This window comes from Mesocricetus auratus, unplaced genomic scaffold, assembly GCF_017639785.1.
Source record: "Mesocricetus auratus isolate SY011 unplaced genomic scaffold, BCM_Maur_2.0 Super-Scaffold_4256, whole genome shotgun sequence".
Taxonomy (NCBI): domain Eukaryota; kingdom Metazoa; phylum Chordata; class Mammalia; order Rodentia; family Cricetidae; genus Mesocricetus; species Mesocricetus auratus.
Genome location: NW_024429182.1, coordinates 86,259,437 through 86,279,169, shown reverse-complemented (window position 1 = coordinate 86,279,169; position 19,733 = coordinate 86,259,437). Strand labels below are relative to the sequence as shown.

The 19,733-nt window shown below is 44.3% G+C and overlaps 1 protein-coding gene across 8 annotated transcripts in view; it reads left to right on the top strand.

Moving 5' to 3' along the window:
* The window catches only part of Tead1 (TEA domain transcription factor 1), a 224,254-nt gene extending 205,922 nt beyond the window's left edge, over positions 1 to 18,332 (top strand). For all 8 annotated transcript variants that reach the window (XM_040756225.1, XM_040756235.1, XM_040756232.1 and 5 more), the window contains 3 exons: positions 2,277 to 2,417; positions 4,709 to 4,861; positions 10,133 to 18,332. In XM_040756225.1, coding sequence (XP_040612159.1) covers positions 2,277 to 2,417; positions 4,709 to 4,861; positions 10,133 to 10,246 — 408 coding nt within the window. In that variant the 3' untranslated portion in view covers positions 10,247 to 18,332. The remainder of the gene's footprint in view (positions 1 to 2,276; positions 2,418 to 4,708; positions 4,862 to 10,132) is intronic.
* Positions 18,333 to 19,733: the final 1,401 nt, after the last annotated feature.

Genomic DNA, 19,733 nt, shown 5'->3' with positions numbered 1-19,733 from the left:
CTGCCTGCTTCTGCCTCTTGAGTGCTGGGATTAAAAGCATGTGCCGCCAAAGTAAGAATGTAAGGGTAAGAAAAAACAAGACAGGTTCAGAACCAGTCTATGCTAAAGTAACAAGGGTGAATGAACCATGAGAAATCACATGACTGAACATCACAAGTAAAATGCCAGAAGAGGCGGGTGGTGGTGGCACACATATGCCTTTAATCTCAGTACTCAAGAGGCAGAGACAGGCAGATCTCTGGGAGTTGGAGGCCAGCCTGCTCTACATAGCGAGTTCTAGGACAGGCTCCAGAGCTACAGAGAAAAACAAAACAAAATAAAATAAAATAAAAATGCTAGGAGAGCAAGAAAAGCACCAGGGTGAACACCTTGTGACACTGCTGTTGAAGTTTGTTTTGTTTGAGATAGCATCACATACACCTCAGGCTGACCTCAAACGCACTGAGCAACTGAGGATGACCTTGAACTTCTGACACTCTGTCCACCTCCTGAGTGCCCAGTTTTGAGGTGTTTGCTTGATGAGCACTCTCCCAACTGAGCTTCAGCCCCAGCACCTTGAAGTTTTCTTTCCTTATTTATTTATTTATTTATTTATTTATTTATTTATTCATTCATTCATTCATTCATTCATTCATTCATTCATTTATTTAGTGTATCTAGGTATTTTGCTGCATCCACCCTTGTTGTGGAATCTGTCTGCATACTGCATATGAGGGCATCAGTTCCCTCGGAACTGGCATTACAGACAGTTATAAACTGCCATGTTCGTGCTGAGAATCAAACCCAGGTCCTTGGGAAAAGCAGCCAGAGCTTTTAACCTTTAAAGGCGGAGCCATCCCTCCAGACCTTTAGTAACTTTATGTTTTAATACTGAGTCTCATGTAGTTCTCGATGACCTTGAATTGACTGTAGACCAAGCTGGCTTCAAACTTGCTGCAATCCTCCTGTCTCAGCCTCCAGAATGCTGGGATTACAGGGCTGTGCCACCAGACCTGACCAGTAACTTCATTTTTAAGGGTAGTTATAATGGTAGATCATCTACTCCAAATGAAAACTTGTCAGCAGTATCTGGACCAGTCCTAAGACATAGTAATGACCCAGAGCAAAGCAGAAATGAACATGATCTGGTGGGGAATTGACAGCCAATGACAGGAGCCATTTGTCTAAAAAAAATCTTTTCATTATTATCATGTACACACAGCTCTACAATAATTCTGCTGATGAAATGCCCCTTCAAATTATTTGCCTAATTCCTAAATAATTAAGGAAATGATAATTGGAGCACATACATGCTTTAAATTAGCACTCCTAGCCTGTGGTATTTGTAAGGCACATAGGTGCATTATAGTTCTTTCCTGCAGCCTCAGCTTGAGCAAGCATTGCCCCACGTACAGCCTCAACCATTGGTTTCCTTTAACAGATTTGTAATGAGTGACAGTTGAGTAGTGATGTTGAGAATGAAGGAGAAGACTCAGCCACTCCTCTGTTTAGGATTTGAAACTTTAGATAGAGCTGAAATAGAGTTAGCACTGGATAAACAAAGAGAGCATCCAATCCACTCTTGTGGAATCTAGATTTGTGGCCACCATGGGTGACAACTTTGCTGATGACAAACCATAACTCTCATTCTAACTTGGTATTTTCAAAACATGTATGTATATTGGCAAGTTATTGTGCGTATTTTAAGTAACTTGAGTAGCTGTGATTTAGCATCTTTGTAGGGTGGTCATTAATAGGAAGCCTTTCCTCTCCGCATGTGGTGTCATCTGTAGGGGCCTGTTTGTTTTAAGTCTCTCACAAGATTGGCTGAGTATATAGTCAGTTCATTCCCTGCTTTTCTGTACATTTTAGAATCTTCTAGAATTTTCATTACAAGGGTACAGTGCTGTTCCAACACAAAATGCAAGTAAGTCAGACTGAATGCATGTTGGTAGGTACCATGTCCTCACAAGTGACAACTTCCAAGATGTGTATCACTGCAGGGCTCAGTTAGTTGGTGGAGTGCTTACCTAGCATGCATGGCCCTGACTGGGTTCAACCCCTGGCAAATAGGAACTGGGTATGGTGGCACATTCCTATAAGCACTTAGGAGGTGGAGACTTGCTATATATATAGCAAGTTCCAGTCCTGCCTAGGAAGGAAGTGGCTTCCTATCAAGGTGGTGTCTGTAGAGAGGTCTCTCTTCCCCACTGCATAGCTGTTTGGTGGTTACTCTGTTCTTTGCCACCGTGATCCTAGGATGAGAAAATTAACCTGCTCCCACTTCCTTCCAACAGGCGGACTTAAACTGCAATATCCAAGATGATGCTGGGGCTTTTTATGGTGTGAGCAGTCAGTACGAGAGCTCTGAAAACATGACGGTTACTTGTTCCACCAAAGTGTGCTCTTTTGGGAAACAAGTAGTAGAAAAAGTAGAGGTAAGTTGACCTCTGTCGACAAGAAGGTCTTCTGGATAGCCTGTTGCCTTCCTTGTAACATCTGCCAGGAAGCTGAGGCATGAGACACCCAGGTTCCAGGCCAGCCTGGGCTTTTCATCAGAATCCCTGTCTCAAAGCAAACACAGAAACTCAGACATTTCATTCTGGCGTTAGGAAATCTCTACATTCAACTTGCACATTTCATAACCCTCATTTTACAAACACATTTGTCCTGTCAGGGTTAGTTGCTATTGTGAATAGGTTTGCAGGTGGCATTCCCTTAAACTACCTACTTTCCAGTGTCTTCTGCCTTACCCCTATAACCGGAAAAGTCAGAGTTTATTTGCAGCAGTTCTGGACTCTCAGGGCCAAGACCTAACCTACCTGTAGCAAGACTCCAGCTTCCAACCAAGCGGGAGGATGCCTGGTAGGAGAGGGAAGGGTTTAAGAGCTTAGGCAGAGCCCGGAGGGTGTGGGCTTCCTCGGAATCTCCTGAGCATAGCTCTAGCCATGTGAGATGGACATTAAAAAGGCCAGGAAAGATATGGGTTGGTTGAGTTAATGTTGAATTTAATGGAGGTCATGAGCTTTCTTGAAATGGCTTCAGTGGGACTCCAGTAAGAGGTTTTAAATGAAATTTAGTAACTGTGTATTAAAGCTTAAAGAGGAGAGAAAGCCAGAGGTCACACTCTTTATGTTTGCCAGCAGCAGTGACCAGAAAGTACATTCTCAAGGGACAAATAGGAGATTGGAGACTAGACTTGGGAGACAGGAAATATCAATTGGGAATCCTGAGCACTGGGGATAATTAAAACTAGTGTGGGAGAGGAGCTGACTGCCCTGACAGAGTAGCAGGAACACAAAATTAGGATTAGATCCGGGGGGTGGGTGTCAGCCAGCGAGATGGCTCAGCAGGTAAGACGCTTGCCGCCAAGCCTAAGGACTTGAATTCAGTCCCCGTCACCCACGTGGTAGAAGGGGAGAACTAACCAACCCTGTAAGTTGTCCTTTGACCTCCACATGCATGCAAAATACACACATCATACACACAATTATTAATCTTTTCTCCAGCTTAATCTGTCTGCGTAGCATTCGAAATATCCTAGGCTTTGTGGGGAGGGGCTGGTGGCCCTGTTCCACGCTGTGTGTGTCTCCATCCCACTCAGTTCCCTGTGGCCTTAGTCACAGTGACTTTGTAACTAACTTCTGGGGTCAGGTGAAACAAGTTTGTCTTAAGATTCTTTTTCCATCTTTTCTAAGCTAAGAACCAGCCTTCCTGTTTCCAAAAATAATGTGCAGTTTATTTAGTCTAAAAAAAGGACAGAAAATTTGTGCACTATAATTACATTTGAAGTGATATATTATTAATATTAAAATGAAATCTATTTGCATTTCTGTCTCATTGTGGGCATCATAATAGGATTTTATGATTTTTATCATATTGGTTTATTCCTTGTTGAATTCTGAATATTTTATGATTTGTGCCAGTTTCATGTTTCTAGATTCTGGTTTCTAGAACAGACAGACTTTGGTTTTTGGAGCCTGATTTTATTCCAGCAGATTCAAGGATAGCCTGATCTACATGTCTAGTTCCAGGCCAGCTCTGGCTACATAGGCTTGTCTCAAAAGAGGATCTGTCACCAGGTGGTGGTGGCGCACACCTTTAATCCCAGTACTCAGGTGGCCGAGGCAGGTGAATTTCTGTGAGTTCGAGGTCAGCTTGGTCTGTAAAGCAAGTTCTGGACAGCCAGGGCTATACAGAGAAACACTGTCTTGGAAAGGAAATAAAAAGTATCTGTCTTCAGAATATCTGTCACAGATGTCCTGTTACACCCCAGTGGTTCCTCCCTAAGGGTCTTGAGTTCTCTGTGTATTCCAAACTAGTGGTCACTTCTGCAGTCTCCTTGACCACAGGTGGTTCAGTACTAGCAGTTGTGTTTTGCAGGGCCAGAATCATGTCCTCTTAAGTTTGTGTTACTTTGCCTCTTACCTAGAGTTGTGTGAAGTACACACACACATACACACACACACACACACACACACACACACACACTTTTGCTAAAAGGACCTATCAAGTCCTTTAAAGGTCACCCTTTGCAACATTTTTTAAACTTTCAGAAAAGTAGTAGATTCTATGTACAGCAGTAAAGGTAGGGTTTGTTTTTAATTAGGCAATTTATACAAATAACAGAGTGTATTGATGACATGTTGAAAAGTGAATGCTTTCTGAAGCAGTCATCTTCTGTGTTTTGAAGTATTAAAAAATAACTCAACCCTCTTTTCCCTCCCAGACGGAGTATGCAAGGTTCGAGAATGGCCGATTTGTGTACCGAATAAACCGCTCGCCAATGTGTGAATATATGATCAACTTCATCCACAAACTCAAACACCTACCAGAGAAATATATGATGAACAGTGTTTTGGAAAACTTCACCATTTTATTGGTAATGTTTGTCTCTCTCCTGGTTTGGCATTGTCAGAGTCTGTCCTGAGGCCTGTTGAAGACAGTGAGGAAGTGGAGGGGGAGATAGAAAAGTTTTCAGAAAGGAAACTTGAATATTTGGTGGTTAGGCACCAATTGAATTACACGACCCAGCCAACAAACTTGGGCCATATTGGGGCTTGGATTAGAAGACAGATCCACCTGGGACCTGAGTTCAGAACAGAAATGATAGGAAATGATAGTCTAGGTTCCCTTGCACCATGGCTGCCAAGTTACCAGAATCAGAGGCTCTTGTCCTCAAAACATGTTCATAAAATATTCTGTAATAGGTTTTATAAGGCTATTTTTTTAAAAAATCTTGATTTACCTGGAAGGTCAGAATGCCAAAATAAAACTCAGCAAGAACAGTTTTCTTGCAGGGCTGACAAGGCCGTCTGCGGTCAGACAGCATTCTGAATGGCTGCCACGGTAGTCTGTTACTGGAGTGGTGAGCCTGAGTGTTGATCTCAGTAATGCCCTACCTGGCATGCTGGTTTCACTGAGATGTGATTCTCAGTTAGATATACAATGTTTTCTAGGGCTCTTTTCCTGCTCCTTCCCATTTAAAACCAAACTCTCATTTAAGCTTTATGTGGTGGCACATGCTGCCTATAATCCCCATACTTGGGAGGCTGAGGCTGAGGCAGGGGGATCAGGAGGTTGAAGGCAGAATGGACCTTCTCTTCAAGCAAGCCAATGAGATGGCTCAGGTAAAGGTGCTTACTGGGCAAACCTAGCAACTTAAGTAGCCACGGCATAGCCAGAATTAGGAGTCAGTGCCATTAGGGACTCAGAGCTTAGACTTAGGGCCAACATGCATGGATGGGATCTTTCTTACAAGCTTGGTTCCCTCTAGAGGGAGCCTCTTAGTGGAGTCTCAGCTGTGCCCGTGTGCTCCTGAAGCTTAGAATTCACCTGTCTCTAACAGTCACCAGTATCCCTAGTTTGCAGAGTGTGTGGGGCAGGGGGCAGGTGTCCAACTGCCCTGCTGCAGCCCACATGCCCTTGGGCGTGGGAACTGGGGAGATGGCTCAGTCAGTAAGGTGCGTAACAAACATGTGTGAGCACTGAGGGCTGTTTCTCTGCACCACAAGAAGCCAGGCCTCATGACACTGCTTGCCATCCCCAGCACTGGGGAGCCAAGGACTGCTCAGTGCCTGGAAGCCATCGGCCAGCCTGACCTAATCAGTGAGCTCCATGTTTAGGTAGAGATCACCTCTCAAAAAGAAAAAACAAAATGAGATGAAGTGGCAGAGTGATCAAGGAAGCCATGCAAGTTCAAACCCTGACCTAAACACACACAAAAGCAAAGTGAGTGCAGATCTCAGCCCTTGGGATCAGGCAGGGAGGGTGTGTTCTTTCCTAGACTTTGAAACGACCTCGATGATTTGAGCTCTTAAAGTGGGTGACCACCCACCTCTCTCAGCATGAATTTTAATTCCAGTTTTGTCTACGACTGCACGGTGAGGATGGTGATAGCCCCACTCCCACCTGTGCCTCAGAGAGCCTGGCTGAATTGAATGTGACCCTGAGATGTCAAAGCCAAGCCCCTAATTCTCACAGAGCCCAGGTATCTGTCAGCAGCATGCCTCTGGACATACAACTTCCACCAGCAGAGCTGTCCTGGTTTAAAATAAATGTGTCATTAAAGCCAGTCACAATGGTACCTGTGTGTAATCCCTGCACTTAGCAGACGGAGACAGGAGGATCAGGAGTTCAAGGTCAACCTAGGCTGTAGGGAACCCTCTCAAAACAACAGTGCCATTAAGCAGGTAAATAAAATATTTTGATATGAGCAATTAATAATTGCAAAGAAACTTTTGTTAGAAGCAGTATCATGGAGCTGGAAAGATGGCTCAGTGATTAAGAGCACTAGTTGTTCTTCCAGAGGACCCAGGTTCAGTTCCCAGCAACCACATGGCAGCTCACAACTGTCTGTACTCCAGTTCCAGGGAATCTGACACCCTCACACAGACTTCAATGCAGGCAAAAACACCATACACATTTTAAAAAAGAAAGAAAGAAATAGTATCATAGCTTTAGAAAACCATGGACTTCAGGACTACAAAATGCAAACCATGTAATTGATAGACAGGAGAAATTGGACAGTCTAGCCAATTTAAAGCCATGCCAACTGGTAGGCTAGGCTCTGGCTGCATCCTTTCTCCTAGGGAATTGAGCTGAACACATGGAGCAGAGCTGAGAAAGACAGGTGAGCCATGAGCCGACTGTGCCTGGTATCTTCTGAGGTTGCGTATGTTTTTGCCTTTGGATCTTAATCTCTTTGATACTAAGTTTACAGAGGTTGAGCCTGATACTAGGTTTGTAATCCAAACTTCTCAAGCCAAGGCCTGGAGAATTGCACATTCAAGGTCTGCCTGGGCCACAGAGAGTTCAAGGCTAGTCTAGGCAACTTAGTAAGACCCTGTCTCAATTTAAATAATAAAAAGATGGGCTCAAGAGCTGGCTTGGTAGTTAAGAGCACTTGTTCTTACAGAGGACCCACATTCAGTTTCCTACATGGTGTCTCACAGCCATCTGTAACTCTAGCTCCAGGGGCTCTGACGTCCTCCTTCTGGCCTCGGAGGACACCAGGGGCATGTTATACATGCATAAATGCAGGCAAACACTCACACATATAAAGTAAAATCACATAAAATATTTTAAAACAAAACAAAAAGAGACCTGGGGGATGCTCAGGGAAAAAAGAACTTGCCTACCATGCCTGAGGTCCTGAGTTCTCAATCCTTACTGTAGACAGACAGACTGAGAGAATGGATGTGTCTCAGTCATTTCTAGCATTATGCTAGATACAAAGACCCTTTGTAAAATTCTTACCATAAACTACAGTATCATTTTTGTGGTTTAGGAATCACTATGATCCCCTCAAGATCATGGTGATTGACACAAACTTAGTCAAAAGAAAGCTTGAGCGGAAGGTCCTCTCTGCTTGCCAAGCCACTTCAAGTCTTCAGACTTGCATTTCTGTCTTCAACCATAAATGGATCACTCAAATCTGTATTCTTTGCCTCAAGGTGATCAGTAAGATTCTTTAAAATTTCTCAGCTACACCATGGGTACAACATTGGCTGCAAGGAAGCAGTTTAACAGCGCAGTGCTTGTGCCATGATGGCCTATGGCTGGTTGAGTCAGATTGTGATACAAAGTCATACAAATTGTTGAGTATTTCTGAACTAAGCCCCACGGAAGTCCAGAGATATAGAGGGGTGGAGTTCTCAGGGATAGGACATTTAAGTTGAAAAAGAAGTAGACATTTTTCACATTTACCAAGCAAGTAAGACTTTACTTAGTGCATATTTGGGTGTCCAGTGCTAGGAGTATTGTGATGAACTGAATGAGTGGGGCAGCCATCACAAGGTCAGATGAAGGAGGTGGGCATTCATCTACTAAATGCATGGAAAATAAAATAATCACCAGTGTCTGGCAGAGAGGGCCATTGTGCCAGGATGGTATAATGTAGCTCATAGGTGGGTTAACAGCCTTGAACTGATTAGTCTAGAGCACACAGTGCCTCGGTCTCCTCTGTCATGGGGAACGGTAGCATTCAGTCACAGAGCTGTGAGGTTGGATGTGACCCAGTGTGTGCCAAGCGTCTCATACTGTGGTAGATGCATAGTGAGCACACAGCATTGGTGGTGGCTGTGAGTCTTGATCACTCACCAAACCCTCGATCATGGTGTGTCATGCCTGAGCTGGTTAAGTAGACAACATGGTCCAGTTTTTCGTAGTCTGCTTGGTGAGCTGGATATTGAAAAACACCGATCTATGTGAATCACAGGTCCATGGAGAAAATCAGAAGTGAGGCTTTCTTTTTTCAATCAGGGACCCTGAGCTTGGGTGCTTGAAGGTGAGGGAAACGTAAATGGGTGAAGCAGACCATTGCAGAGGGGAAATTAGGTCCTTGACAAGCTAGATAAGGCACTCAAGTTCAAAATGGTTTTGAACATGAAAGCCACAGAAAACCATTGAACCTTGAGGTTGTAAATTTGATCAGATTGGCCTTCAGAATGCTCCTTCTGAGGTGGCATGGGGGGCTGGGGCCAGCATGAGGAGAGCCAGGCCTCAGATCTGAGAGAGGCCAAGATCATTGGTGTGAGGGAGAGCGGCCCAGGGCGGGCAATGGATGGGTAGTTCCTAACCCATCGTGAGAGGTACAACCTGTGTCAGCAGAAAGCAGCATCTTCAGACAGGATTCCTTCTGTGCACAGCAAATGCTTTCCCTCATCCAGCTACTGCTGGCTCACATGGTAGACTAATCAAGGTGCCCATCAAGTTAACTCTGTAGTTGGCTATTGTGAAGTAGAATTTAGCTCAGGTTTTGTAAGATGAGAAAATATCATTTTAAATATTTTTAACAGAATAAATAAATATGGTAACTGTAGTAATTAGCTTGACTTAACCAACATGATGTATCACACCGTTACTCTATAATATATACAATTATTTGTCAATTCAAATTAAGATAAAAATACTAAAATAGGTGAAAGTCACCTAAACATGTGAATGTCCTGTGAGAGAGTATTCTTGCTGATAAACAAAGGAGTCCTGAACACAGGAAACATACCAGTTCTTACAGGTGATCTGACCATCTCTAGTGTTAGTATTTAGGCATTTTACTGGCCTGCCTTTGGAGTTCTAACAAGATACTTTCTCAGCTGCTGCCACTAAGAAGAGCACAACCTGTGCCTATTCACTGTTCCCTTTTTAAAAGGGCCCTGCCCACTTCCCGACCCCCTCCCTCCCTCCCTCCCTCTCTCCCTCCCTCCCTCCCTCCCTCCCTCCCTCCCTCCCTCTCTCCCTCCCTCCCTCCCTCCCTCCCTCCCTCCCTCCCTCTCTCCCCCTTTCCCTCTCTCTGTCTGTCTCTGGTCGTCTCCCCACTGCTCCTGTCACTGAAGGCCAGTCTCCCCCCTCCTCTTTCTCCCTTTTGCAATCCTTTTCCCTTCATGGAAAACCCCTCTCCTTGAACTCTGTTGCATGGTGTGAGCCACTTCTTTTAAAGTACAATATGTAGGGTCTTCCATTAGTATGGTACTGGACTAAGGTGGGGTTCCAGTGGGACTTGTAATCTCCTGAATGTGTTGGAGGATGCAGAGCAAGGCTGAACAGGTCTCTGATCACCCATCACCTTAAGATGGCTCTTCTCCCATCAAATCATGCTCTTGGCTCATTTATGTGGGATGATGATACATATACCTTTTTTTTTTTTTAACAGGTGGTAACAAACAGGGATACACAAGAAACTCTCCTCTGCATGGCCTGTGTATTTGAAGTTTCAAATAGTGAACATGGAGCACAGCATCATATCTACAGGCTTGTAAAGGACTGAACCTGGTTATTTATAAATATAGATATCTGTATATACACACACATATGTGCACACACACACTCTCTCCATTATCGAACGACTGACTGTAAACCTCACCACAGGTGATGCCTGGGCCAGGTGATGCCCAGGTCACACCCTGACTTTTCTAAATCCTGTTTGAGTGAACTTATTATTTTTTTTCATGTGTTCATGCTATTATTGTAGCTGTGAAGTTGTGATGCAGTTTTTGTGTATTCCTCAGATCTGCAACCCACAATTCCTTGGGGAAGGTGAATCTTACCAGGCTAAACCTCTCTCTCTGCAGACCTGTTTCCTGTTGTGGTAGAAAATAATGAGACAGAGGATTGGCCATGGGGCATTGACTGCCTTTACACAAATGTATTTAGTTCTTTTTTGTTTGTTTGTTTTCCCAACATAAAATTCTTGTTTTAAGATACAAGTAAAATTAATCTTTAAATGTAAATTAGTACAAGAAAACTAAGATTCTTTAGACTTATCTTTGTAACTAATTAGGGTGGAAGTTATGGAAGAATGTAATTCACTAAATTATTTTTTAAATGAAATCTTTTTTCTTTTTAAAACCAAATGTTAAACTATAGCCTTAAGAAATGCTTGGTAGAAATATCCTAATGAGACAAATTTTGTACCTTTCCACCCCTCAAGGTTAAAACTAATATCCTAATTCATTAAACTCTTGAAACAGGTGTTGCAAAGAAAGAAAATGTCACCCCTTATCCTTAACATATATAGTATATTTAAAAATGTAAAATTGTATTGTACTAATGTGATAATTGATTATTTAATGAAAAAGAAAAGATGGCTCTTTTTGCAATAAGTAGATAATACTGAAACAAATCTAAGCTTACAATGTTATAGTCTTGTGTGTGCAGTTACATTTTATATGGTCAACCAAATTTTTTTATGGAAAAGAGTTCACATTTGAACCACTGAAATTTAACAGGAAAATTTAAAAATTGGCATGAATACTGCACTGTGAGTTGCAAAGGATGCAGAAATCCTGTGGCTGGGAGAAAATTGTCATCTGAACAAGTATAAGGCTCATCAGGCTTGCTGTCTCTGCTCCCCATAATTGTCACCGTCACAGCCTCCTCACCAGCCTGTGGGTAGTTTGTTGCTGGTAACCCAACGTGCATGGAAAGCATCTGTGATTATAACTGTGTTCATGCACATGTGGAATTCAGTTCTTTGAACTCCTGTCTCCTGTCAGTTTGCTAGTAGCTTATCACTTCTCTCTTGGTCTGCATTATAGACATGGATATATTTTCTCTAAGGGCATCTCTTGACCTCTCTTCATAAGCCTCAGTGGCACTTTGTGTGCTCTCTTTCACTCACCCCCCCTTCCCGCCCTGATTTTTTTTCCAAGTAGACTCCCTCATCCGGTAAGTTCTGTTTCCAAGAGAGTTCACATCTCTGATCTGAGATTTCCAAAGCATGTTGGTCTCATGTGGCAAGTCTGGGGTTACTTCTCTGAGTACTTTCTCTCACTGGGGAAGCAAGAAAGGTTACCACTCCACTTCCCAGGGAAGGTAAGAGGAGAGTAAGAGTTTCCTTACGCACCCACACACAGTTAGGAATACGTGAACACAGTAGAACATGACATTAACTTTTTAAGTTGAAAAAAACAGGTAGCACGGCAAATTGTTTTTGATACCAAGGCCTATCAAGTAAAATCCTACTTCTACTATACCCAGGTGACACATATCCCTTCTTTGCCCCAACATCTGCTCTGACTATTCAGCCACTTGTGGTCTTAAGTGGTTGGGCATGACTGGCATGTAGCTAAAGGAACCACGCTGGATTGACTCTGTCTCCTGCCAGCTGCATCTCTGGTCCCTGGGAAGACCTGAGGAGAATGTGCAAGACTTTGCCATTAGCAATGTGTCTCCCTTCTGTGAGCCAGTGGGGCATTGTTTTTCTCTTCAGGAGAACTGCCTTGATTCCCTGGCTCTAAACCAGTCCTCAAAAGAATGGCTACACTGGGTTTCTCTCTGTCAGTCTGTCTTCAAATCAGATATCCTTAAGGGATGCCATTAGTTAATCCCATAGGGGTGTTCCTTTAGCTTTGATTTCCTACAGCCTTCCTCTAGAGGAATGCCCCACTGTCTTGACACTAGGACTATAAGAATGTGTACAAATGATCTGTGACTACAGTCCAGACCATCCCAGAGTGTGAAGGGGAGATCTGCCACTTAGGAGTGGAGTTGCCCTCTATACCACCGGGCTCTGGGGGTTCGTTTCCCAAATACCACCTAGAGGATAGTGGTTGGCTGTGGGGAGGGTATGACTTTACAGAATTAGGATGCTGTCTCTGTTGCCTCTCTGTCTGGGTGATCTTCCAAAGGCCTTTCTGGGGGTGAGGGTGGGGTAGGGAATAGGAATAACCCTGATTTACTTTTTGCTCTTAAAATGGCTATAAAATCCTTTAATACATATTCAACACCTATTCTTCCCCCTAACTTATTTCCATCCCCATATCTCCACCCCTTCCAACTTCTTGTTCTTTAAAACAAGAAAATAACCACCATCTTAGTTAGCATTACCATTGCCAAGATGAAACACCGTGACCAAAAAAACCCCAAAACAAAAACCAAACTAACAAAAGCAAGTTGGGGAGGAAAGGGTTTATTTGGCTTACATTTCCACATCATAGTCCATCACCGAAGAAAGTCAGGGAAGGAACCCGAGATAAGGAATTAATACAGAGACTCTGAAGCGGTGCAGCTCTCTGGCTTGCTCCTCATGGCTTGTTCAGCCTGTTTTCTTATAGAACCCAGGACCAGAAGCCCAGTGATGACACTATCCACAATGGTCCCTGTCTATTAACAAAATGCCCTACAGGCCTGCCTCGAGCCCTTCCTCCCCTGCCCCTTTCTTTTTCAGTGTAACAGCCCTGGCTGTCCTAGTATTAACTCTGTAGACCAGGTTGGCCTCAAACACACAGAAATCTGCCTCCCTTTGCCTCCTGAGTGTTGGGATTAAAAGCATGTGCCACCATCTCCTGACTCCTGACAGCCATTTATTATGGGGACATTTTCTCAGTTGAGGTTCCTTCTCAGATAATAATAGCTTGTGTTAAGTTGGCACAAAACTAGCCAGAACACCCACCATGCCAAATTTGTGCTGCCCGTATACAGCATGTGTGGACATCTGTTGGAGCGTGGTTGGCCTACTGGGAACCACACTCTTAAGAGAAAACTGGCTTCCCCTACCCCAAAAGCCATCATCTGTCTTTGCTCCTCAGCCTTGGGGTGGAGGCTCATGAGCCCCTTCCACCCTCAATGCTGGGATTTGGCCAGCTTGTTCTCACAGCTGCTGTGAGTGTGAACACAGTGGTCTCCTGTGTCCAGAAGACACCTTTGCTCTAGTCCACCCCACCCCACCTCCTGCTCCTACAGTCTTTCTGCTCTGTCTTCAGTGCTGATAACTGGACGATTTGTGAGACTTCTAGAGTTTCTCTGTCTTAATCAATGACCCAGTTATCCCAAACTTGCTTTATTTCCCAATTGGGGGTCTGGGGTGGGGTTTGTGTCCTCCCTTGAATCCTGATCTTTGGTTGTTCTCGGTTCCTTCTCTTCCTTTTCCAGCCAGCTCCCTGGACCCTAGGGAGTCCTTGGCGAGCCCTGCCCTTCCCTTCTTAGTGTTGTCTCTAGGACAGATCTGTCAGGGACATATGTTGACATCTTGCTCAGTCACTGCATAGTTTAGACACCATGTTGACATCTTGCTCAGTCACTGCATAGTTTAGACACCATCTATCCAATGAAAGAGACCTAAATGTCCGGGGACCCCAGAGTCCACCTAACTGGAGGCCTGGGACATTTTTGGCTAGTTAATTGGCGATTACCCTGGGCATTGTCAGATGGTTTTAGAATTCCTGGTCACCTTCACAGTTGTCACAGCTCATTGCCCAGGGTTGTGCAAGGTTCAGCCTTAGTTGAAAATGGCCGCCCGTTCTCTTACTTTCCTTAGCATTGATAACGAGTTTTTCTTCCCTCATCCCGTGGGGTGAGGATCAGGAAGAGGTGAGTAGATGGTATTCTTCAGCAGCATCCTTCTTCCTCTTAAGAGGTGCCTCCTGTACAGCTACCATTTCCTTTCCTGCTGCTCTTTCTCTCATATCTAGCCGGCAGCCTCCCTGTAGCCATCTGACTTCCATTTAAAGAGCATTTCTGATTCGGCCTGGAACCCTTACTTTACCAGGGCTTAAAAAGAAACCCCCCCCCCCAGATTTGGTTCTTTCTCACAAGCTCCCCACTCTCCTCATCCTTTCATTGTTAATGTGTGTTGCCTCCGCACTGCTTCATGCTGTCTGTTGTATCTCTTTCAGCTTTAGGGATGGAGCGGGTCTGGATCTGTTCCAGAAGGTGGCTCATGTTCAACCTAAAAGAGAGCACAGTCCGTTCCCCTTCACCTGGAGGGGATGAGAGGTGCCTGGAAGTCTCCCGGCTAGTTAGTCACGGACAAGGGTGAGGGCTTCTCTTCCTACTTCAACCTTTCCTGGGTGGAAGCTATCTTTCCTTGGTGCTCTGTGCTTAAGTGATCCCTGAGGATGCATGGACAGGGTCACTTCAGATCCCCTGTAGCTATCTGGGGACCACAGGAGATGGCAAGTCTGATGCGCCTCTTCACGTTCTCTGAGGACAGTTCTCCAGCCATAGGCTTTGAGTCAAATTTCTATTTGCCACCCATCCCAGAAGCAAAGTTCTGCTCACACACCAGCCAAAATAGAACCTTTGGTGTTGAAAGGACTTTTAGATCCAGGCTTCATTAGGCTTCAATACCATGGTGGCACCAGCCACTGTTTTTATACAACCATAAATGAGTGAAGTCACATGATGGTCAGTTTTATAAACCAGGTACCTATAATTTATATGACTTTGTATATGCTCTGGTGTACCACACCTGTCCTGAGGAAGGGTAGGGTGACTGTGTGTCAGTGTCCTCGCTGTGACATTAGGAGGATGCTGAGTTGCTGACTTCTGTGTTGATGTTTCTGTGGCTAAGCCCTGCACGTGTCTTTTCTGAAAAGCCTTAAATCTTGGAGACGGCACGTCGTAGGGTGTCGGTGTGACAGGTTGTCTGGGAACCGTGAGCCCTTTTGTAAGCTGGAAGCATTTCTCTTACTACTGTTACTTTTCATTTTCTTTAAGGGAGTTTTCACTTCACAGCTGCCAAAGCCTCCCAGTGAAGCAGTGCCTTAGTAATACCTTAGTAGCCGCCAGCCTTTTCTCAGGCCTGTTCTCGGTGTCCACTTGCTAATTGGCCCAGTATCCGAAGCAGGACAAGCCAAAACGGTTTTCATTTTCGTTTCAAAACCCCATTTTTTAAAACTAGCTCTATAGGAAGCTGATGACTTGGTTTCAAACAACCTGAATCAGAACCCAAGTCAGTCCTTTGACCATGCTCTCACATACGTATCCATACCAAAACTAAAGGCTGCAACACCGCAGTTTACTATAAAGAGTGAATTGTACTTTTCATTGATGCCTTTTTCAATTCATGACCAAATACTTAGCTATTTGTGAATCTTCTGCACTCCAGCATGAAAGTGCCTTTGGCTCGAGATTCCAGCTTAGAAAGTGCCACCGTAATAACGACAATTTGTAGAGAGACCAAAAATATTTTGAGATCACCATAATGCCTTTGGTTAACCGGGATGAGTAACCAACCACAGGCCTCCTCTATTCATGAGAGCACCGTGTGGTCCCTGCCTGCTGGGAGTCTGCCTGCCAGTGGGGGACTCCACCACTGCTCACCTATAGCACAGTGCTGCAGCGGGGGAACCCCACAAACTGTTGTGTCTGTGTGCTGACTCCCCTCCCCCAGCATGTCCATCAACTCGTCACCCAGCTCTGCATCCCTGGGAAGGAATTTGCGCACAAGCACCCGAATCCCGGCCAGTGGACAGACATCGCGGCTTTGCCTTCTCCATGTGTCCATGTCCAGTCTGTGGAGACTCTCATCCACTGGGACGAAGTGCGCACTTGCTTGCACAGTGATACCATTTGGTTGTTGGAAGCCTCACGTTGAGATGACAGTGCAGAACAAAAATTAAAAATGGGTTCATTAGGGTCATTGCAGCTTAAGTGTCTTTAGACAGATTTGCTGGCTCCGGATGTCTGATGTGCTGTGTGTCTTCGAAAGAGCACATTTGCAATTTGGCATTTTCAAGAATGTTCTAGTCCTTAGAGAGCCAACTCTTTGAAGTCTGTGTCAGCTTAGAGTAAAATCTTTGTGCATCTGGAAACCCCATACAGTAAGGAAAAGGACAAAGGAGGCAAAAAGAAGCCAGGAAAGAAATACGTTTTTTTTTTCCTTTTTCCTTTTTCTTTTTTAAAATTCCTTTGCTGATGTTAAGTGTGAAAGTAAATGACAGACAACTTTGAAAGTTAGCCTCGAAACTCTCCCACATCCGTTCATTCTTTGCCCTCCCTGGTGTCTAAGGAATAGCCCTTCTGGGCTCTGAAATTGCAGGGGTGACTTGTATCCACCCCAAGTTGTATAAAAGCCCTATTTTGTTTTGTTTTTAAAGAAAAACAACTCTCATATGGAAAGGAGAATTCCTTAGCACAGGTTAGAGTTAGTTGTTTGGTGTCTTGGACTCCTCCCTGGCAGGAACACACCGCAACTTGAAGAAATTAGTCAAATGTGTTTGCATGTGCCTCCTAGCCATTGCTGTCCTGTCTGGTGGTAGTTGTCTCTCCTAAACGCATTGCTTATATCCTAAAAATGAAGGTTTTGTGTTTAAAATGTACTACGTTGCAAAGGGTAGGCCTCACTGAAGTCACGCATCGTTGACTAAGATGTCTATGTATTTATTGCTCCTTCCTGACTTGTTTTCTCTGTGAATCAGCATTGGGTCCCTGTGCCTCACACTACATCATTTTAGGTAGAAGCAGCATTGTGTGTGTGTCCTCACCCTCGTTCATACCATGGGGTCAGATCCCACTAGGCTCCAGCCTGGCTCAGCGTGACCCTTGCCAGTTTTCACCATGGACATTCTATTTCCCCTCTTTCTTAGAAAGGTGGACAGAACCCACACACGCGTCCGTCATTTTGGAAACCCTGTCCATGGGTTTTGTTTTTTTTTTTTGTTTTAAAAATCGTTTCCTGTCATTAGTTTCACTGTGTAAAATAGATATTAACTGCACTTCTTTAAAAAACAAATGTACGTCTCCTGTTACCTCCTTGGAAGATCAACTTCTCTAGGCCTTTTTCAGTGGGCTTATGATTTCAGACAAGGAAAAAAAACAGTAAAAACAAAAACAGTACGTGCCTGAAAAATGACAAAAAAAAATCTTTTTTTTTGTAATGTTTAAAAAACCTGAAAAGCCTTTACTTCTTTGATATGCTCAAATTTTATGAAAATTGGTTTTTGCCACGTGTGTTTGTTCACATTCTAAGCGACTTCATGGCTTCTCTGTTGTCTCTTGTGTAAAGTGTATAGGATGGGCTTGTGGCGTTAGCATTTCATCTGGTCAGTGGTTCCTTTGAGATTGTACTGCTGCTGGGACTGGGCCGGAACCAGAGCCTTTGGATGACTGGGTCCCTCTTTGGGGAGACCATGGAGAAGAGGGTGGAATGGCTCTTCCACATGTTTTCTTAAACTGTTCGCAGAAACTTTCAAAAGGCATTTGGCTAAAGCTCCCGGCAGTACAGTATTCTTGTATTCGTTAACGTTTGTGTTTAGGTACTGGTACCTTTTTGTTTAAAAATGTTGTAAGTGTTGGCTTTAAAGTGAATTTATCTTTAGTATGATAGGTATATGAAAATTATAGGGTTTGTGTGCAGAGAATTTTTTTATAAAGTGCTTTGTAAAAAAAATGTATTCTAGCTTTCGCGGTACATATGTGTGATAACTTTAATATCCATGACAGTTAAGTGCAATTATTTCATCACTCTAAAAATGCTATTTTTGTGTCAGTTCCTGCAGGTGTTTTCATGTCTTTGCAAAGTGACACATTTTGATGCCTTCTTGATAAAGTGGTAGACATTTTGTAGCTTTCTAGAAACTTTGTATCCATACGGTATCAATGAAAAATAAAGAAAATGAAAGTGTGGGTCACCTTTCTTGTCTGCAAAAGTCTGTGTCGTTGAGATGAAATCTGCCTCCTTTGTCTTGTTACCTTTACTTTGTTGGGATGGGAAGTTCACAACAGCCACTGGCTCGCTCATTCCTCTCCTTCTACCATATGAGTGGCGGTTGAACTTGGGTCATCAGGCTTGGCAGCCAGTGCTACCCATGGGGTTAGCTTGCCCTGGGTGGGGGTTATGGAAGGACAGAGGGAAGCGGGTTGGAGCTGTGCTTGTGTCGGTTATGTCTGAAGACTAGAGCTTTTGGTGTGCCCTACAGGGTTTCATAAACGGCCCGGAGTTCAGTTGGCCTTCAGCCTGTCTGTCTGGTGCTTTGTGAAAATTGTGGGCTGATAATGGAGCTCAGTTGGTAGAATGCTTGCCTAGCATACACAGAGCCTTGGAGTTCTTTTCCTCAGCACAGAATAAATGAAGTGAAGTACTGCATGCCTTTGATCCCAGCACCCTGGAGGTAGAGATGGGAGGATCAGGAGTTCAAAGCCACCCTCAGCCACATACGTAGTTTGAGCCCAACCTGGGCTACATGAGACCCTATCCCCAAAATCAACAAAAGTTTTGTGGAATAGCTTAGCTTGTCTGTGGATTGCAGACAACATTTTGAGAAGCCATACCCTGTGAATCACAACAACCTTAGACTAAAAGCCACACACTCCTATGATGTTAACTTGCCGTGTGCGTGGCAGGGGGTGGAAATGCAGAGATAAATGCACTATGAGCTTCCTGTTGGGTGATCTTGCGGTTGGTTGCCTGTTGAGTCATGACCTCTGGCCCCTGGTTCCTGTGTAGCAATAGGTCAGGCTGCATGCCAAGTGGTAGATCAGGCACTGTGCCCTTGTGTTGGTATAACCATTCTGCGCTATATTCCTCCCTCCAGTCCCAATGACATTGCTTCCTGAGACCCAAAAAGGCTAGCTCGTCCAGAGTCTTGACTAACAAGTGATGGAGCCTTACTTAGGTTCCTTCTGCCTGATGCTTGGGCCTGATGTCTTGGCTCCTGCACCTTAGTTGACTATGCGTTGGAAGCAGCCCAAGGCTAGGAGGAAATGCAAGTGGGCAGAGGGACTTCACTAAACTGATGATTGGGACTTGTGGCAGTGACAGTAGGAGCCCTCAGCTTGGGAACGAGGTCTCAGGGGGGTCTTGCTTCTCTTTACTTCTGCCTGGGGCGCTAGGAATGCATCTCTCTGCCAAGGAGTGGGCGTGTATTTTCAGAAGGATTCTGTTCATGGGTGCTGTGATCTGGTGCAGAGTGGAAGAGAGACCCCTGGGAGCCTTTTGTCTTAAGTGAGAACCTTTCCTAACCCTTTAGTCCATACACTCTTGGAGAAAAGAAGACCTTGACAAGTTTCCTATACTGTAATTTAAATTTAAG